The 18,708-nt window shown below is 37.9% G+C and overlaps 2 protein-coding genes across 2 annotated transcripts; both read left to right on the forward strand.

Annotated features, from left to right (window-relative positions):
• LOC121944373 (probable bifunctional methylenetetrahydrofolate dehydrogenase/cyclohydrolase 2) lies at positions 1 to 14,346 on the forward strand. Its single transcript, XM_042488144.1, has 8 exons — positions 1 to 268; positions 1,970 to 2,154; positions 2,380 to 2,502; positions 2,729 to 2,881; positions 5,594 to 5,701; positions 8,766 to 8,858; positions 12,827 to 12,952; positions 13,749 to 14,346. The coding sequence occupies exons 1-8, from the start codon at positions 126 to 128 to the stop codon at positions 13,862 to 13,864; spliced, it is 1,047 nt and encodes a 348-aa protein (XP_042344078.1). The 5' UTR covers positions 1 to 125; the 3' UTR covers positions 13,865 to 14,346.
• Positions 14,347 to 15,640: 1,294 nt separating this feature from the next.
• epgn (epithelial mitogen homolog (mouse)) lies at positions 15,641 to 18,076 on the forward strand. The gene is made up of 5 exons (XM_042488471.1): positions 15,641 to 15,748; positions 16,076 to 16,192; positions 16,814 to 16,934; positions 17,083 to 17,235; positions 17,781 to 18,076. Exons 1-5 carry the CDS (start codon positions 15,715 to 15,717, stop codon positions 17,833 to 17,835), a joined length of 480 nt encoding a protein of 159 aa, XP_042344405.1. The 5' UTR covers positions 15,641 to 15,714; the 3' UTR covers positions 17,836 to 18,076.
• Positions 18,077 to 18,708: the final 632 nt, after the last annotated feature.

The raw sequence follows: 18,708 nt of genomic DNA on the forward strand, positions 1-18,708 counted from the left end.
ATGCAGCTTATCATTCATCAGCTGTGTGGTGTCTGCAGGCTGCCCTGCCCCCCGTCTCCCCCTCGCGCGCGCGCGCACGCACGCACACGCACGACGTACAAGCGTTCTACGACACACACACAAACATGGCGGCCTCTGTTTCACCGCTACGCTCCTCCTTCAGGATTTGTAGCCCGTTAACGTTACACCATCACTGCTGCCGGGCCAAACTGCGGGTGCACAGAAAATGCGACAGTCAGAGGAGACATCTCCACCAGTCGGCGACCAGGTAAACGGCACTACGTTTAAAACACAGCCGTTTTTTTCTTCTTTCTTTTAATGTACGGTGTTACTTTGCGGAGGGATGAGCTCCGGTTCAGCACCGGTGAAGGCGTGTGCGCCGTCACGTGTCGGAGGATGGTGATTGACAGCCGCTTTCACCGTTCACGGTAGAGAGGGCCGGTTTAACGGGCATACCTTTACACAAGGGGGCAATTACAAGTCTGATTAAACCGACAATGCTTTCAACAAACGTGTTAGTATTATATAACTCACCGCAGTTTCTCCGGTTGAACGTTAGTTAGCTTAACGTTTCATGACACTGCATTCCTACAGTGTTAGCTGCTGCTGCTCGAGGTGCACCGGTGTCATTTTCACACATTTTTACTTCATATAAATCAAATATAGTCTCAGTAACGTTACTAACTGAAATGTATGGCTTTTAGGACTAGAATAGTACTTAAAAAACCTCCAATAATACAAACATTTTGTTTATATCGGCAGGTGTGTTACGCCTCTGAAGTGCTGCTAGCTTAGGGACAGTACTCTACTTGATGTAGGGGGAGGGGTTGCTCGGGTGTGACGTCACTGTGTTTTTCTTTATTTTTTAAAAAAAATTTTTTTTTAACAGTCTCAGAAGCTCCAGATATTTTCCCTTGAGCCTCTTGAGTGACCCACTCACCATTAAAAATAACCATCTTTCTTTTCTTTTTTTAAAAAAAAAAAAAAAAAATACTCACACCAAATGAGGGAATTGAAGCCAATGCAGTGATCAAAGTACAAAGGGAGATGTGTTCAAAGAGCGTCTGAAATGTGAAAAATATGACAATAATTTCCAATTTACAGTCACTGGGAATGATTAATTGTGTAATTTTGGTGTTTTTAAAGAGAACATGCTTGTCAAACAGGTTTTAGGGCTCAGAAGGTCTAAAATAAATTTAAAAATACAACAACTTTTGCACCCTTACTCATTAATTACGAACAGTCCCTTAATTAGAATCTACAAAATAATATTTAAAATCATAAATGTTTACAGGTACAACTGATGGGAACAGCATTTGTTTTTCAAGTATTAAGTCAGAAACCAGTGTTTCAGTCAAATTTAAAATGAAAACCTAATGATGGAGCATGATAAAAAATTTGGAACACAAAAGTGAAAACAATTCCAACTGAGGAGAACATGATCGTCTGTGAAAATGTAATTCAAAATCCAGTTCATGATAAAAAAATATGAAATCAAATTTTAACCTCATGGTGGCGCCAATAGCACTAATTGCAAATCTCCAGGTTGACATTTTTGAGTTCCTTGTTTAGTTGGGGTTTTTTTTTTTTTTTGCGACCAACCAAAGATTTTAGGGCATTTTTTTCTTCAAAATGACTCTATCAATCAACTTCAGCAGTTTTTTGGGTTTTCCAAATTTTTTAATCCTTTTTTGCAGACATTACATAGTAATGCAACAACTATGGGTTATGCTAGAGCATCTGCATTAGGGAAAAAGAAAACTCAAAAAAAAATTCCACTAACCCTCCCAACATCCACCCTCCCCACTTCCCTTATGGGTTGTGGCCACATACATACAAACAAAAACAGATAACAGAAAAAGAACGGAAAAAAATAAGCTGGTATGGTTTTATGTCTATTTTGCAACCTTTGATGTTATGTGTGCTGCATATGTGCATTCATTTATATCTTCACCTTTTACCTTACCAGGCACGCTGCTGTGGTGATTTCGGGGACCGAGTTGGCCCGTCAGCTCCACAGAGAAATCCAGCGTGATGTGGAGGAGCTGGTAGCTCAGGGCAACATGAGACCCCACCTAGGAGTTGTCTTAGTAGGGGACGACCCAGCCAGTCGTACCTATGTCAAGAACAAGACCCGGGCAGCCAGCATCCTGGGTATGAGCACGGCATGCATTCCTGAACACATATTGTCTATCATGCATATCAACAAACACAACGCAGATCTCCCTAATGCATTACATATATTTTTAGACATGCATGAACATATTGATACACATGGATAAACATGTTTTTCATAAGCAAAAGTAATGTAATGTCAAACATCTGCCAACGAACGTGCACGTGACAGCATGCAGTGTGTGATGTGTATGTGCTCTCCAGGTATTTCCAGTGACACAGTTGTGCGGCCGAGCTCGGTCTCCCAGGAGGAGTTGCTGGAGCTGATTGACAAGATGAACCGTGACTGGAGGGTCAGCGGCCTGTTGGTGCAGCTGCCACTTCCCGGTAAACACAGCTGCACATGAGTTTCCCTCACTGACAACAAAATTAAACAAGTGGGCTGGTCTGTGCAGTACAGTTTGCAGTGACAGCATTGATAGTTCTTTCCTAACATTATGAAAAGTTACAGTTAAAGTGCATGGTGTAGTGGTTAACAATTAGCCTGTATGTTCTGCACTTTATAATATGTAATATCACTGAGTATCTGTCCTACTCTCTCTCTCCTCTTTAGAGCACATCAATGAGCGAGCAGTATGTAATGCCATTGCTCCAGAGAAGGATGTGGATGGCTTCCATATTGTGAATATCGGTAAGCTTTGCCTGGACCAGAGATCCATGGTGCCTGCCACACCTGCAGCTGTTTGGGAGATCATCAAAAGAGCAGGTAAACGACAAAAACATCCTCAGCTTTAACTCAAGTTTTAATGCTGACGTGGTGCTCTAGTTTATTATGGTGTCTGTTAATAATCCTGTGTGCGGTATTGAAGATGTATTCATTTGAAATGAAGGAATTTATTCCTTATCATTATTATATTATTAGTGCAACCTGTTACTTCTGTTTTTATCATTACTTTGTGGCATTATTTAATTTTGATCAATCTTGATATTACCTAATTTTCACAGTAAATTACTTTACACCAGAAGTGCTGGCTGCATTGTCAGTTCTGTTAGAGTAATTTGGCTCAGCAACTCATACTGTGTTAACGTTCTGCTTATCAAACCTCAGCACATAATTGATCTCCAATCAACATTTTTAAAGTCAAAACTCAAGGCAAAAGGATCAGGCTACTACCATTTCATGTGTTTTCTGCTAGATGGCGCCTCACAGTCATTTTTCCCCTCTGCACTTAGCTCTAAATGCAATGAACCCTATTTTGGAAAGTCTATGCACTGAACCAAGCAAGAATGAACATATTCTGGCAATTAAGAGCTTGGGCTAAATGCAAATCAGTATGAAAATGTAATGTTGGTGCTCTTTTTAACATACTAGTGTCTGTGCACTATCGATAACCACTTAAGATTTACTTGTGTAGAATGAGTTACAAAATATATTGATCAAAATTTCCAGTATAGGGTGTCTGCAGGTCCTTAAAAAGTTTTAAAATATCCTTAAAAAGGCTGTTAAATGACAACATAGTTTTGAATTTGATGTTTTTTTGTCTTAATTGGCACAGACATTTTAGGTAATTTCCATCTTAAAAATATTTTTGTCAGAAAAGTCAAGCTCTGCTGTGTGAAACTCCTCATCTGATATAACAAATCTTAAAACCTACCACCAAACGTATTACAGTCACTCTCTGCACAGAGCCACACTTTTTATTCCTCAACATGATTAAAAATGTGTCTGCAATATGAAGGAAACCCTCTTGAATGAAGTGGCAATAACTTCAAATAAGTCATATTGTTCTGAAAAAGAACAAGCCGGTTTCAGTTCAGATGATTGTTGTTGCTGAGAAGAAACTTTTTTTTCATAGTCTGTTAGTGAAAGTTTAGAGAGCCAAAAAGCAAGGTCAAGGAGTCTGTGAGAGCCCTTGACCTTGACAATGCTGGAGGCTTTTTGGATCAAGTGTTTATGGTGGTCATGATCACCTATCTCTCAGCTATCAGAGAGGTTTTGCAATTCCCATACCAGACAGTGTAGAAGCTGCTTGAGATGCTTTCTGTTGTCTCTTTGGGAATGTGTTGAGAATGGGTGAATGTTTTTTTTTGTCTATCTCAGGGTTTGCGTTGCATGGACATACTTTCTAGGAGTAGAGATAGTGATGACTGTCAGGTTGAGATAGTTTGTGCAAACATAAAATCATAGTCTATGAAACTTGCAAAGAAATTTTAGCTTCTACAATGATTTTTTATTTTTATTTATATATATTTTTAAAGATATTTTTTGGGCTTTTTTGGCCTTTAATGGATTGGACAGAGTGTGAAAGGGGGAGAGAGGGGGGAGGGCCGAGGCCAGAGATGAAACCCACAACCGCTGCGGCGAGGACCCAGATTCTGTATATGGGGTGCCTGCTCTATCCACTGAGCCACCGATGCCCTGTCTACAATGATTTTATTCATATATTTACTTCTTTAGTCACTTCTTTATGTATTTATTTATTATGTGAACAAAGGCAATGTTACATCTCAGCTTTCCCAATGACCATGCTCTATCAGGATGAAAATTAGAAAATCAAGTAGCCATAAAGAAAAAGTTGGGATCACTGAAAGTTAGTTTGTTATTGTGTGACTTTGGTGAATCACCCTTTAAAACACCAAAGTCACACAATAACACAAACTAAGTGACTGACTGAGGCAGCAATACACCAGCAGTTACTCAGTTCAGTGATGTTAAATGACTGTTTTTCTCAGTGGATTCTGGCTTTCAAGAGAGCAATATGACAGCTTCAGTTACCATTGAAAAGTGCTGTCTGACAGAAAGGTAAAGGGATGAAAATATTCCAGATATAGAAAATGCATAAACTGATATTGATTTTTTTTTTAGGTGAGATTTCTTTCAAGTGCTTTAAATACGTTTGGTGGCTGACCCCTTCTACAGCAGTACATTGTTTAAATTATGTTTTTTTGGCCACCATATTGATTTGGGAAACTGAGATGTAACACACATAAAGAACGCAAAGACTTCATACAAAACATAAATAACTGAGTTATGTAAATGAGCAAAATCCACATAAATTATACATATCATTGCAAGTTTTAAAGAATCTTAACATAATTGTATTTCATAAAAACTTTACTTGAAAACTGAAATATCTAATGTCTACATAGCAATCCTCCCTCTATCAATTACTTTAATGACTTTAGTGTCGGCTGACAATTGATGTAGTAATTGTCACAGGCGCGACATTGTGGTGCCAGGCTGTGGTGCAGCCGGTACAGTAGCTTCCCTCCACATGCCTGTGTGATCAGTCAATGGTGGAATACCGCTTCAGGCTCTTGATATTTCGGGGACCAAGTTCATTGTTCATTTTCAGCATTTTTTTGTTTATCAAATCATTTTGCTCTATGCATGCTCATGTTCTCCTTTATCTCAGCCAAGCAGCAATGAAGCATTCATTATTAAGAATATTTTCTCCTGAAAAATGTGTGTCTGCAGGTATTGAGACTGTGGGAAAGAACGTGCTGGTCGCTGGTCGCTCCAAAAATGTTGGAATGCCCATCGCAATGCTGCTGCACACTGATCGCAAGCATGAACGCCCCGGGGGTAAGTGTGTATCTTTGTGTGTGCATGTATGCATGTTTATCTGTGTCTGTGCAGGTGAGTCAGCAGAGTTATATAATTTGATTGCTGCTCTTTGTATGTAAATGATATTGCACCATATTGGCTTTCCCTGCTAGATATTTGATGCTTTTGTCATCAGGAAATAAAGGCTTTAATGACTCCTCACCTTTCAAACAATAAATGATGCACGTCCTGTCGGAGAAGTTCCAGGAGGACAAACCCAGGGACTGTGCAGGAAGTGTAGGAACAGGGCGAGACTTTTCGCAAACGGATCAACTGTCCTTATAAGGATGCAGGAAGAAGGGAGGGGATTTGGAAATGCATTGCATGGACTTTGCCATTTGGCTGATGCAACATGATATGCTTGACCTGTCGAAGTATTGTAGCATTACAGGTCAGCAGAATGGCAGCTGCATGCAAACACAATGTGTATTATTCTGTGCAATTACTATTGTTTTGAGCTGTCTGAGTATTGTTTAAGTTGTCGTAACTGTCAGAGCTGTTAAAAAGAATGCTTTGAAGCAAATGTTTAACATTTTGGGAAATTATTGTTGTTCTGTGTTAAATATCAGGCTATAGTCAGCGGCTTGTTTGCTTAGCATAAATTTGTTTTTGTAGGGATCAAACCAACAATATATAACACAGTAAGCGCAGATATTTGAGGGGTGGGTGTTCGAGAGTTGATTAATATTTCATGAAGTGGTTCACCAAAAAGTAACCTGTGCTCACAGAACATTAGACATGACTGAAACATGGCTGCAGTGTCCCTGTTTGTCACGTAGAGGCTTAGTGTGCTCGTGAAAGTGTAGGATCTGGACCCACTCTGTCATGTTCTCAATCAGCTTGGGTATTTAATGCTTCTGATACATCTGATCAAGATTATAACAAGCAAATTCAAGAACGGCTCTTTATATTACAAAGCATGTTTGGGCAGAGAATAAAGAAGAGACAGACACACCATGAAAACCAATGCCTTGCCTGCTCAGCCTCCCCACCTCAATCTCTTAAGTGTAACACAGACCAGTGAACGTAAGGAAATTGCTGATAATTTAGAGGACTGAGGATACCATTGAGGATATGTTGTATTTTTAAATTTCTTAAACATTGTCCTAATGTGGCATTGCCCCTCATTTAAATCCTTAACAACAGAAGGGAACAGAACACAATGAAACATGATGAAATACATCTTGAAGATGTTGAACTTTGATTCTTCACAAAGCCCCATGTCCCGTATGATTTTAATCCTTACATGCATATTATATCAGATTGTGTCACTGAAGAAGAATTTTGTGCACCTTGGAAACTTGATGTGTTACTTTCCACCATTCCTCAAAAGACAAGGCTAACTGAGTACACCAACACACAATGGCAAGGTTACCATGCCAACTGTTTAACCATAATGGGGGCAAATACATTCTCCTAAACTACAATATATTGGGGAAAATTTTGGATCACATTTTTATAAAGTTTATAAAGAGTTCATTTTCATTTCGGGGTCTGTTCTCTTTGCTCTCTTTCTCCAGACACACACACACACACACACACACACACACACACACACAAATGTCCCAAAAGGTATGCGGCCTGGATGTTTGATGTGCTGTGACTTGCCTCTCCTTCCCTTTCATTCTAATCTTCCAAAAAGCCCTCCCTGTGTGATCCTCTGTGTCCCGCTGCACACCTGTCCTCTGGTCACAGTTCAGTTGTAACAATGCAGGATTTCCTCACACATTTCAGATAAAGACTAGGATAACTTTCGTCATGTTGCTTTCCCTCGTTGTGCAATGATGCTCATTACCCCATCACTAGCACGTAGTGCTCAGGAGAATGAACCACTGCTCTGATGAGTTTAAAGAAAATGTAAGACTAAAGACTAATATGATGAACAAGAAAATAATAAACAGGCGACCAGAATTGATATATTTAACATGTGTGTACAGACACTATATCTAATTTTTTACAGAGGCATGCAGATAGTTTAGATTTTGTGCTGTGATTTAGAGATATTCTTCTCAGAAACTCTATATGATGGAGGTGCGTTCGAACCTCTTCCAGCACTAAGAAATTCATGAAACATCTCCTGAGCAAAAGCTGGTTGCTTCTACTTTTCCAGGCTTGTAAAAACTCACTTTTTTTTAGTGGCATGCTTTTCTGACTATTTTATGTGAAGTGAATGTGCTGTGTGATCAGTCAGTCATACCTCTTGAGTTGAGTCGGTTGGATAATAAATTTAAACCAATAAAAACTTTGAAGGAAAGGAGATTGGGTCAAAATTAGATTTGATTAATTTATCTGTTTATATGATGTCTGTTCTTTCATGTTTTTTTTTTATCCATTTTTCTTGGATTTTTTTTATCTATTTTATGTATTATTTTTATTTACTGATTGTGAATTTGTATTTGATTGTTTTCCTGCTTTCTCTTGTCCTTGAGTGTGAAGAACTTTTAATGATAGTTTTGAAAACTGCTGTATCAATGAAGTAATTATTCATTATTATCCTTTTTTCCATAACTGTGAAAACTGACAGATCAAGTAATGCAGTTGTAAATCATGTTGTAAATGTTGCTGTAAAAGATGTTTTAGGTTTTCGCTCAAAATATTCTAACAGGTTGTTAAAAGTTTAAATATGACCTATTCTTGATTTTGTTTCTGCATTTTAAATGAAGGACTACTTGCTCCTTGTACGCCAAATGAATGACAGTAAATAAAAATAGCAGCTGATGATTTTAAAAAAAGTCAGCGATTTTAGAAACCGGAGCCTGTGAGGTTTAGAAAGTATTGATGAACTTGCGGTATATATGTGATGGTCCACACTGTGATATCGTGCCCCTGCCCTTCCCCTGAAGATTAATGGTTCTAAAGCACAATATTTTTCTCAACGTTTGCAGGGGGGGTCTTTATTTTAGGCACACCTTAGGAGAACAAACATGCCATTGTTAGTCACTGTCTGCAGTTTTCATAGGGACTGTTGCTTCAATAGTGAGTAGTATTTAACTTTTCATTGCTTTAAACACAGTGATCATTGCAGAAATCTGTTTCCTCTCAGGTGATGCCACAGTGACCATTGCCCACAGATGTACACCGAGGGATCAGCTGAAGGAGCTAACCAGCCTGGCTGACATCATCATCGCAGCTGCAGGTAATTACACCCCCCACACCTTTAAGACATATGTCTGTCTATTAATTTACAGTTTAAGAGCTGATAACCAAAGTGACTAATCTGATACTGAGAAAGGTCTTTGAAGTTTTTTAATAATGCAGTAGGGTTTCACAACATATGAGTCAGCTTTCAGGCTGCAACTAACCTTTTTTTTTTAGTATTAGTTAACTTGCTACTTAAAGGTCCAGCATGTAGGATTTAGGTGAATATATTGTCAGAATGGTCTATAATATTTATAGCTATATTTTAATTTGTTTTTATTCGCAATTGGAAAAATTGTGTTTCTGTCACCTCAGAATGAGCTGTTCATGTCATGAATGTGTTATAGTAAAATAGCAAAGGTAAAAAAAAAGGTTTATATATCTGCATATTGAGTGGGTTCTCTTTCACAGAATGTGCCATTTTTCTATAGTGGCCCAGAAGAACAGACAAACCAAACACCGTCTCCAGCCTGATCCATTCACGTTTTTCGTGTCAGCCACCATAGTTCTCCTGCACACTCGGCACACGGAGAGGGATTCAGTTGGTTACAATCTGCAATCTCACCGCTAGATACCACTAGTTTTTACACGCTATACCTTTAATTTCTAAATGTCTTGCAATTTTCTCCACATCAAAGTAGTAATTGGCTATTTTCTGTTAAAATGTGGTAATTTCAATCCCAATTTGCATGGAATCAGTGACAGTACTATAAATAATTTTTGAATAATAATAATTTGCCTTTTGATTTTTGCAAAAACAAATGAATATCATTTCCACATGAGGTTACAGTGTGGCAGCCTGTGCCTCATAGAAAATCCAGCAATGCTGATTATAATTGCCCGTTGTATTGTAGGGACAACTTCAGTAACAACATCAGGTCAAAGATTAACCACAGAATACAAAATTAACTGCAGTATGAGTAATAACTTGATTAACGTTTTAGTTGTCATCATTGTTTTCCCTTAAAAGACTGTATTTTTACACGCAGTATTACATTAATTACAATTTTGCATTGCAAATGAAAACATTTGACACAAGTGATTCTACTTTTTATGATGTTATTGACATGGTTTTAGCCATTAAGAAGTGTACACTTCTTAACCCTTCAACATCTGGATCAATGTCAATTCGAATCATTCTTGTGCCGCAGTCAGATACCTTTTACTAGCATTTAAACCCCTGAAACCCAAGAAAATTTGTTCGATTTCTTTCAAAAACACAGAAAAAACCCCAAACTGAGCAACATGGCAAGAAATGTCATGCAAACAAAAAAAACAAAAAAAAACAAAAATGGTGATAAGGAAATTATTCGAAAATTAGATGCGGGAGGGATTATTAGATGTGCTTGAAAAAAAAGGAGGGAAAAATGTCCGAAATATTTACATTTTTAAAGATTATATATTTAAAATTATGGTATAAAAAAAGAATGAAATATCTTCTGTTTGTTACCTTTCTTTTTTTCTATGCTTTTTCAGTGAATTTTTGGGTAATTTTTTTGTTAAGTTGCTCATCACTCTCTTCCCATGTTTTTGAAAATAATCAAGCCGATTTGCTCAGGTTTCAAAGGGTAAATCGAGTGTCAGATACTGTTTCATTATGCTTGAATTGCCATGGAGGGAATTATGTTTCCTGGTAATGCAACCTGGAGGTGAAATTGTGAAAGTGCTCACCAGACCTTGAAGTGAAAACAATATATTCAACGCTGAAGTTTCAGTATATTTGCCTGTTACGCAGATTAGAGCTCATCTGAGCAACAGTGATTTGTGGCAGCTGGAATGTGAGACGATCAATCAGTGCAGGGCCGGAGTATCTGTTGAAAGATCTCTAGGTAACTGTGTGTGCCTGAGGGGGTGCCATGTTGTACTCCTTAGTAATAGAAAGGATGTATCCTGATGACTAAAAGCAGTTCTCTGGGAGGGGCACCTTGTTTTCTTTTCATGGAAACGTGCTGGTTTTCTTTTCATCTAACTATGAGGTTCGACTGATAAGAAAGTGCGTTTACTGTATGATTCAGTGAACTCTGTCCATTCAGTGTTGAAGTGTCAAAAACTGTTTCTGTGTCATCAGGTTTAAATGTTGCTGAAAAATCAAATGTGAGTTGGGAATTTAATTGTTGTAATTGCAGTTAGTTGGAAATTATACGGTGAAGTTTAGTTGGCGTGTCAATGAACTCTGATGTCTGTGGGGTGTATATGAGTGTTTTCTAAAACTGGTCCTTAATTGTTAGACTCAGACTTATCTTACTGTTACATAGTTATAGCTGAAGACTGACAGTTTTCTGGCAGCAAACTACAAAGTAGAGTGGCTATCAAAATATGCAACGTGTAATTATTTCCTTTCTCGACAGTCATCTGAGGTATCGTTTTATTTGCTCTGTTGACTTTTATGTCCAAGGTGAAGTGGTAATCTGTCCACAAAGGGAGATGATAAGCAAAATAAAAAAGACAAACTTTTATCTCTGTCCTGGTACGGATCTTTACGTTGGTGTGGTGGTTGGAGCAGTAACGTCTTACAGGCTGCAGATGCCTTCAACCGACCAAAGTGCTGACATAGTTTTTGAGGTTGGTCCAACAGCAGAGTGATGCAGGTTTGAAATAAGTGTTTGGAAACAAATATGCTGAAAAAATAAGCAATATTCAACAATCTCATAAGTCCCCTGGTTGGCTGATTTCTCAGTTTTTGGTGATTTGATTACTTGTAACTTTGGGAGTAAGCACTAAAGCTCAATGTAAACGGACATGATGATGGCCAGGAGGTAAGTCCTGTCTTGAAAAAAGGCCCTGTATCAAAATCTAGTTTTAAGATTAAAATTATTTCAAATTATACTTTGTTTACAAGGTGCATATTAAGTTAATTTGTGTTTAATCTGACTAAAACCTTGCTTCACATCCTGAGCACCAGAAAAAATGTTAACACTGAACATCCCTGCAAACCATGAATTGGTTGTGTTTCCATGTTACTGTATAACGCAAACATCACGTTTCAACAACCTTGTGGTTAGATTTAGTCAAAAAATGTCTTTTCATGCTTAAAACGGAACTTGAAACAGAACAACAGATCCCTAAAAAAAACCTTGTCTGGAAAAAGAACCTCAGATCGCAAAAAAACCCCAAAAAACATGCTTGATGCCTAAAAAGCCGCAGGGAACACAGCCAATGATTGATAAATCGCAATGTTTGTTTTTCTTGTCTTAAACAATGGTTTGCAATTTTGTAGGCTTCTCACGTAAGTAACATGCCATGGACAGTTTCCTCTGCCTCCTGATGAAAAGTCAGCCAGTATATATTGCGTCTCCTTATTGATCTGTATCTCTTTCGTGGTTTGCAGAATTGTGCAATGCCAACAGTTTCTTGTGGTGGCTGAACTGGGTTCTAAGTAGATCTCCAACAGTAATGTTCACAGCACACAGACACCCCTTTTCCACCAAAATGGGAGCAGTTCCTTTCAGGTTAGCACACCTAATTTTGAACCATTTGGAGCATTTCAACCAAAATAAATTGTCTTGTAACCTGAAAAGTTGGTTCCCAGCTGGAAACAAAAAATAGCGCGTTTTCCTTGACCTGAACTGTGAAACGTGAAAACATTAGTAATATTTGTGTGTGAAAAGAGAGGACTTCTGTTGTGTATTGCGCAACACTTTCCATTGGTGACACATCGTTGACGACAGTGGTTCAGCTCAAAACTAGTGAAAACATGAGCGGGTTTCCTAGATTGCACAAAGAAACCAAGAATCCTGAACGGAGGTGTTTTAAGAACAGGAAATAAATTTTAGAAAAAGGTGTGAGAGATCGGGGCTGAATGAGGGACCAGTTGGAGCGGAGCAGCTCATTTTTGTCGGGAGGCGTGATGTGAAGGTTGCAGCGCTGTTGCAATGAGCTCACTCCAACTTAATGACGCAGTTGAAATTACAGCTAATTAACGTTAGCCTGTTCTAACTGTAACCCCCCCTTGGTTTCTGCGTATAGGTGTTCCCAAGCTGATCACAGCAGATATGGTGAAAGAGGGCGCAGCAGTCATTGACGTCGGCATTAACCGCATCAAGGATCCGAACACGGGGAAACTCCGGCTCATTGGTGACGTGGACTTTGAGGGTAAAAAAATCAAAAAAGTTCAGTAGCATTTCTTCAGAAAGGAATATTGTGGAGAATAAAGCTGCAAATGTGACAACATTTCTAACACAACATTAAAAAAGGCAGGTTATTTTAAACTTTGTTCGTAGAGGGCACAGAAAAACCAAATTGTTGTTTTTACATGACAAACACTATTTTGTAGGCCTCTCACGTAAGTGACATGCCATTGACAGTTTCCTCTGCCTCCTGATGACAAAGTCAGCCAGTATATATTGCATCTCCTTATTGATCTGTATCTCTTTCGTGGTTTGCAGAATTTTGCAATGCCAACAATTTCTTGTGGTGGCTGAACTGGGTTAAAAAAAATCAAAAAAGTTCAGTAGCATTCTTCAGAAAGGAATATTGTGGAGAATAAAGCTGCAAATGTGACAACATTTCTAACAACATTAAAAAAGGCAGGTTATTTTAAACTTCGTTCGTACAGGGCACAGAAAAACACTAATAAGATTCGGAAACTCTAACAGCTGTTTCATTGCACACAGCTGCTGTAGTATGTCAAACTATGGCTGATCATTTGTTTTGTGCCTGTGAAAACATCCACTCTCAGCACAGGAGTGCTAATTTGACTGACGCACACTTGACAGGTTTCAGGTGACGCATAAAATTAGGATTCCTGGGAAATGGGATCAGTTAACTGTTTGTAATATTCCACAGAAACATTAGGTTAAAAAAAGTTACAACCGTCAATCTCAACTCTGGATCATTGAGTGCAAACAGTGTCATTTAACTCCATATCAATTTGTTTGACTTGTTGTAGGAGTGAAGGAGAAAGCAGGTTTCATCACACCTGTTCCCGGAGGCGTGGGTCCGATGACAGTTGCCATGCTGATGAAGAACACTGTGACCGCTGCCAGAAACGCACTGATGCATTAAACACACACATTCCTTTTATTGAATGATAAACAGTACAAACAGTGTATGCATACGTACTGTATACACACACACACACACACACACACACACACACACACACACACACACACACACAGTTCATTTACACATGCTTTACCAAACATCAAACACACTTTTATTTAAACATCCATGAGCTCAAGACTCCATGCCTGCTGGGAAACTTACTTGATCTTTGTTTATATTTTGACTTTGTTCATTTATTTATTTAAAATGATTTATTTATTCACTTTTTAAGAGTTTAGATTAATATTTTTTCTACTGAAGTTGTTTTGGTTCATTTTTGAACATTCCAGATTCACTGGAAAAGGAATATTAAATGAAAAACAATGCTGTGCCAGTGCGACAATCTCTCAGTCTTCTTTTTCTAATTTACAGATGCCTTTTTTTGGCTTTTTGCCTCAAATGGAAAGTCAAGAGAGAGGGTTATGACATGCACCAAAGGTCCCCGGCTAGAATCAAACAGTGGACGTTGTGGTCATGAGGTATTGAATCCACAAACTGCCAGTTTCTTCTTCAGTTTCTCTTACAGTTCTTCCTGTGAAAAGCCTTATTAATATCACATGTTAAAATCAGCAAATGAAAAGTGAAAACGATTATCTTATTGTCTTTAAGGAGATGTGGTACCACTCTCTAGTGAGGCACCCTTTCTAAAGGATTTATAAGCTTTGTGGTATGTAATGATTTATATATTAGTCATGACGATGTATATAATAGTCATGAAACAGCTTTGAAGCTTTGTCCTTTCAGCCAGCTCTCAAATTAGAGACCCTATAATGCATTTAGTGAGCCTTTACCAATGGCTAGATTGTCTGCCGTATGTTCAGCAGATTGTTCTGATCTATTGTAATTTACAAAGATGATTTGATTCATATTTACCTGATTATGTGTCACTTAACACGTCGCTCTAAAAATGAAAAATGGGAGTTCATTTTATTATTTAAAAGAACAGCTCACCCCAAAATCAAAAAAATTTTTTATCCCTCTTACATGTGGTGCTATTTATCAATCCAGATTGTTTTGTTGTGAGTCGCAGAGTGCTGGAGATATCAACCGTAGAGACATCTTCCTTCTCTGTGCAACATTTGTGTGTGCGGCATTTAAGATAGTAAACATTAGGAGAGAACAGGATATTAAAAGCAGGTAAAAAAGTTAAAGCAAGTGTCAAACCAAAAGTTATTCTTTTAAATGATGTGTGACTGATCTATGGAACATGAGTAAATGGTTTATTAGCCATTGATAAAGGCTCACAAACTCTTTTAAAAAGGGTGCCTTAGAGAGCGGTCCTGAGGTAAAATAAGAGTAGAGATTGGCGAATAATGACTGGAGGCTTCTTCCTCTTCTCTACACTGAAAAATTCCAACTTCCACACACAAAAAAATCCTGTAAAAATGTTCCTTCTCTAACAACCCCTCTGAAAAAAAATCAAGGCTTACACAACACAAATGAAGCAACCGTTCAAAACTACAAAAAATGCATTTGAGTGAAACTATCAATCTGTCAAAAGACTGCGTGGGTTCAGAGTCTTCCTAAGGAGAAACCACAATTAAGGAGCCTCAGGGCAATCACGTGACCGCACCACCATCATCAGACTTTGCCTCTGCATGCAAAGAGTCAGGGCACACAAAGGAAGTGATGCAAATGGGTTTTTGGAAGGAAATGCTTCTCATTTGACAAAAAAAAAAAAAATATTCGGTTCATTCATTGGCATTTTCAGCGGTTGGGAGCTCAGCACATATAAACTCAGCTGCAACTTGCTGTTGAGCACACAGAAGGAGCTGAGCTGAGAAGACATCACGCCGACAGAAGACAAGATGTTTGCACAAAGACAGACATACCTGGAGAACGGTGAGTTTTATTTTGTGGTTTCAAATTAAAGTAACATTAGGGGAGTTTCTAGTTTGTTATTATTTCAAAAGTACCTTAATATTCTTTGATTACAAACAATATTATTAAAATGTGTTTTGGTAATGTAGCCCCTTAAAAGTAGAAAATGGATTTTTGATTGCACTAGTGCATGTTTGATAAGTAAAGGAATTACAGCATTTGTAAAGTAAAACAACATCTCAACTACACAGTAGTTTTGCAGCACAAAGACCCAGCAAAAAAACAAATAACCTCACAGTAAAATCTATTTGTATAAATCCATAGTTTATGTAATTTCCATGTTTCCAGCCCTCCTGCTGCTTCTTCTGACCTCAGCAGGACAATCAGCGATTCTGACTGACAACCTCCAGACCACAGCAACTTCCGCTCTGTCGACCTCACCTCTGACTACACAGCTCAACAACAGTAAGCAGTCTGATTTTTGTGTTTCAGCACTGATTTAGTGTTTACAGAGACCCACATTTCTGAAAGGATTCAGAAATATAACTTTGGTAGTCAGGATTTAGGATTCATCTTGTGCAAATATGTAGAAATCTATGTGGGGAACACAGGTCTATATGGGGGCCCAATAGTGCCATTCAACAATCGATTTATTAATCCATCATACGTTGAATAACTGACAGCAGTTTGGGTCCCACCTGCTGCAAGCTTGAGCTCATCTTGACCCAATGTTCTGAAAATGTTTTAACACGTTTAAATTGTGCACTCAATATTTTCTCTTGTGCAAAAATTAAAAGAAAACTGTGGAGAACACTTGTCTCTATGGGTGCCCAGTTTTGCCACTCAAAAATCAATTGATTAATTAATCCATTAAATGATAAGTAAATGACAGCACAATGAGTCCCACCTTAATGGGACCCATTGTTAATGGATTAGCATGAAAGGGCCTTGAAATGTCAAGGGGAGGGGGCCGAAACGTTACACAGCATTAAAATCCTGGAGCACTTGGTGTGTCTATTTGTTTCTAATTTGGCACAAATGGACCCCCATACTTGACCATGAAACTCTCTCTGCCTCTCCCTGCAGGCACTATGGAGAAACCTCGGGTTCTGCGATCCCACCGACCATGTAGAAGTGAACATGCAAACTACTGTGAAAACGGTGGAGAGTGCATGTACCCTCAAGACACCGACGAGCCTTCTTGCATGTAAGAAGTGTTATCTCACACACACATTTTTTAAGCCTCAGTAACCTGAATATGTCTAAGTGATGATCAGTGCTTCTTATCCACATGCACATGTTGATTCGTGTTCAGCTTTGGAATGCACTCACATATTTGTCTGTGTGATCTGCAGCTGCACGTCCTCGTTCAGCGGGCGCCGCTGCCTGTTCGTCAATGCACAAACTCGCAGCCTCCCTGAGTTGGAGAAAGTGATTGGCATCAGTTTTGGGGTAGTCATGCTCATCATCGTCCTGGTCGTCATCATTTACTGCTTTGCTTGTAAGAGGTGAGTATCTGCAGGTTTCCTCCACACAGTGATGTACTTGTATGAAGGAATTAGGGGCATTTATCAGCGGCAATATAACTTTTATGGGAATTCTGAAACACCTTTGACATTAGTCAACAATTTCCCCCAGACCTGATTCAAAAATGTAGTGCGATATAGAGCTTAGATGCTTAGATTTGCTTTTTTTAAATTAAATCCTCTGTGCTCTGGACATATTATTATTACATATTTCTCTCTGCCAAATGAACTCCCTGTGGAATCAATCAAAAATGTTCAAGAGATCACTCATCAAGTCAAGGCACATTAATTTGGGATTTCTTCATAGAATCAAACAGTAACAAATTCTGTGTTTTTTTTTCCAGCCTTGTGGTTGTGTACCCCTTTTAAATGATAAAATAAATACTTTTTAGATTGGTAGCACTGGCATACTTACAGTTAGATTTAGGCCATTTTACTGTGTATGAAAATTAAGAGTCTTGTTTAAAAATGGCTTGATTTGTGACCAAGAATGAGAGAATCATTTCTAATTCTGATTTTTTTTTCAGGTGTAAAAAATCAGCTCCACTAATAAAATCTGCACTGTCTGAGATATCAGTGTGACCTCCTACAACTCATCTGCCATTTTCACTATTTATAAATATATCATAACATTTCATCATACTGTAAAACCCATAGCTGTGGACATGATCTACACAGAATTCAAGATACTGTATTTTTTTTCCCTTTCTTTGACATTTGATGTTCATAAAGTAAGGACAATTAAGTTTGAGATCATTCAACACGCATAGCAAAAACTAAACTGTCTATTTATGTTAAACAGGGTCAAGTATCACTTAATTGTCCTTGGAAGAATGAGTGAGAACAAATGTCACTATTTATTGTAATAATGTAATTAACTTATTTTAAAGTGTTCAGTTTATTTAAGATTTTGTAATAAATTTATTTAAAAATGTATATGTGTTGCTTGGATTTTTGTGGGTTAAAGGTAAATAAACACACACACACACACACACACACACACACACACACACACACAGAGGATTATGTACTACTATTAGATGAAATTTTTAGTAGTTATTAATGGATTGTGTGTGTGTGTGTGTGTGTGTGTGTGTGTGTGTGTGTGTGTGTGTGTACATACTTCAGTTACTATTTTTGGTAGGTGAATATATATATATATATTAAAATGACACATAGGTTGTCTTTGTTTTCAGAATAATGAATAAAAACAACCATAATGAGTTATCACAGGGCTTAAATATTCTTACTTTATTACTTTACATTATATATATATATTTTTAAAAATCATACAATAATATTCAGAATTTAATTAACTAAACATATATCACAGGTAGTCTTTAATTAGGTTTTCTAAATTAAATTAAACTACATCTGTCTGCAGTGATAGTGCATTTACTCTTTATAATTTTGTACTTGTACTTGAATCGTGGCTCATTACAGTTGCTCATAAAC

This window comes from Plectropomus leopardus, chromosome 6 (genome assembly GCF_008729295.1).
Source record: "Plectropomus leopardus isolate mb chromosome 6, YSFRI_Pleo_2.0, whole genome shotgun sequence".
NCBI lineage: Eukaryota > Metazoa > Chordata > Actinopteri > Perciformes > Serranidae > Plectropomus > Plectropomus leopardus.

Coding starts and splice junctions, on each gene's coding strand:
- epgn (XM_042488471.1), top strand. CDS start 15,715: ATGTTTGCACAAAGACAGACATACCTGGAGAACG. Junction 16,193..16,813: donor GACTACACAGCTCAACAACA/GTAAGCAGTCTG, acceptor CTCTCCCTGCAG/GCACTATGGAGAAACCTCGG. Junction 16,935..17,082: donor ACCGACGAGCCTTCTTGCAT/GTAAGAAGTGTT, acceptor TGTGATCTGCAG/CTGCACGTCCTCGTTCAGCG.
- LOC121944373 (XM_042488144.1), top strand. CDS start 126: ATGGCGGCCTCTGTTTCACCGCTACGCTCCTCCTTCAGGATTTGTAGC. Junction 5,702..8,765: donor CAAGCATGAACGCCCCGGGG/GTAAGTGTGTAT, acceptor GTTTCCTCTCAG/GTGATGCCACAGTGACCATT. Junction 12,953..13,748: donor TGGTGACGTGGACTTTGAGG/GTAAAAAAATCA, acceptor GACTTGTTGTAG/GAGTGAAGGAGAAAGCAGGT.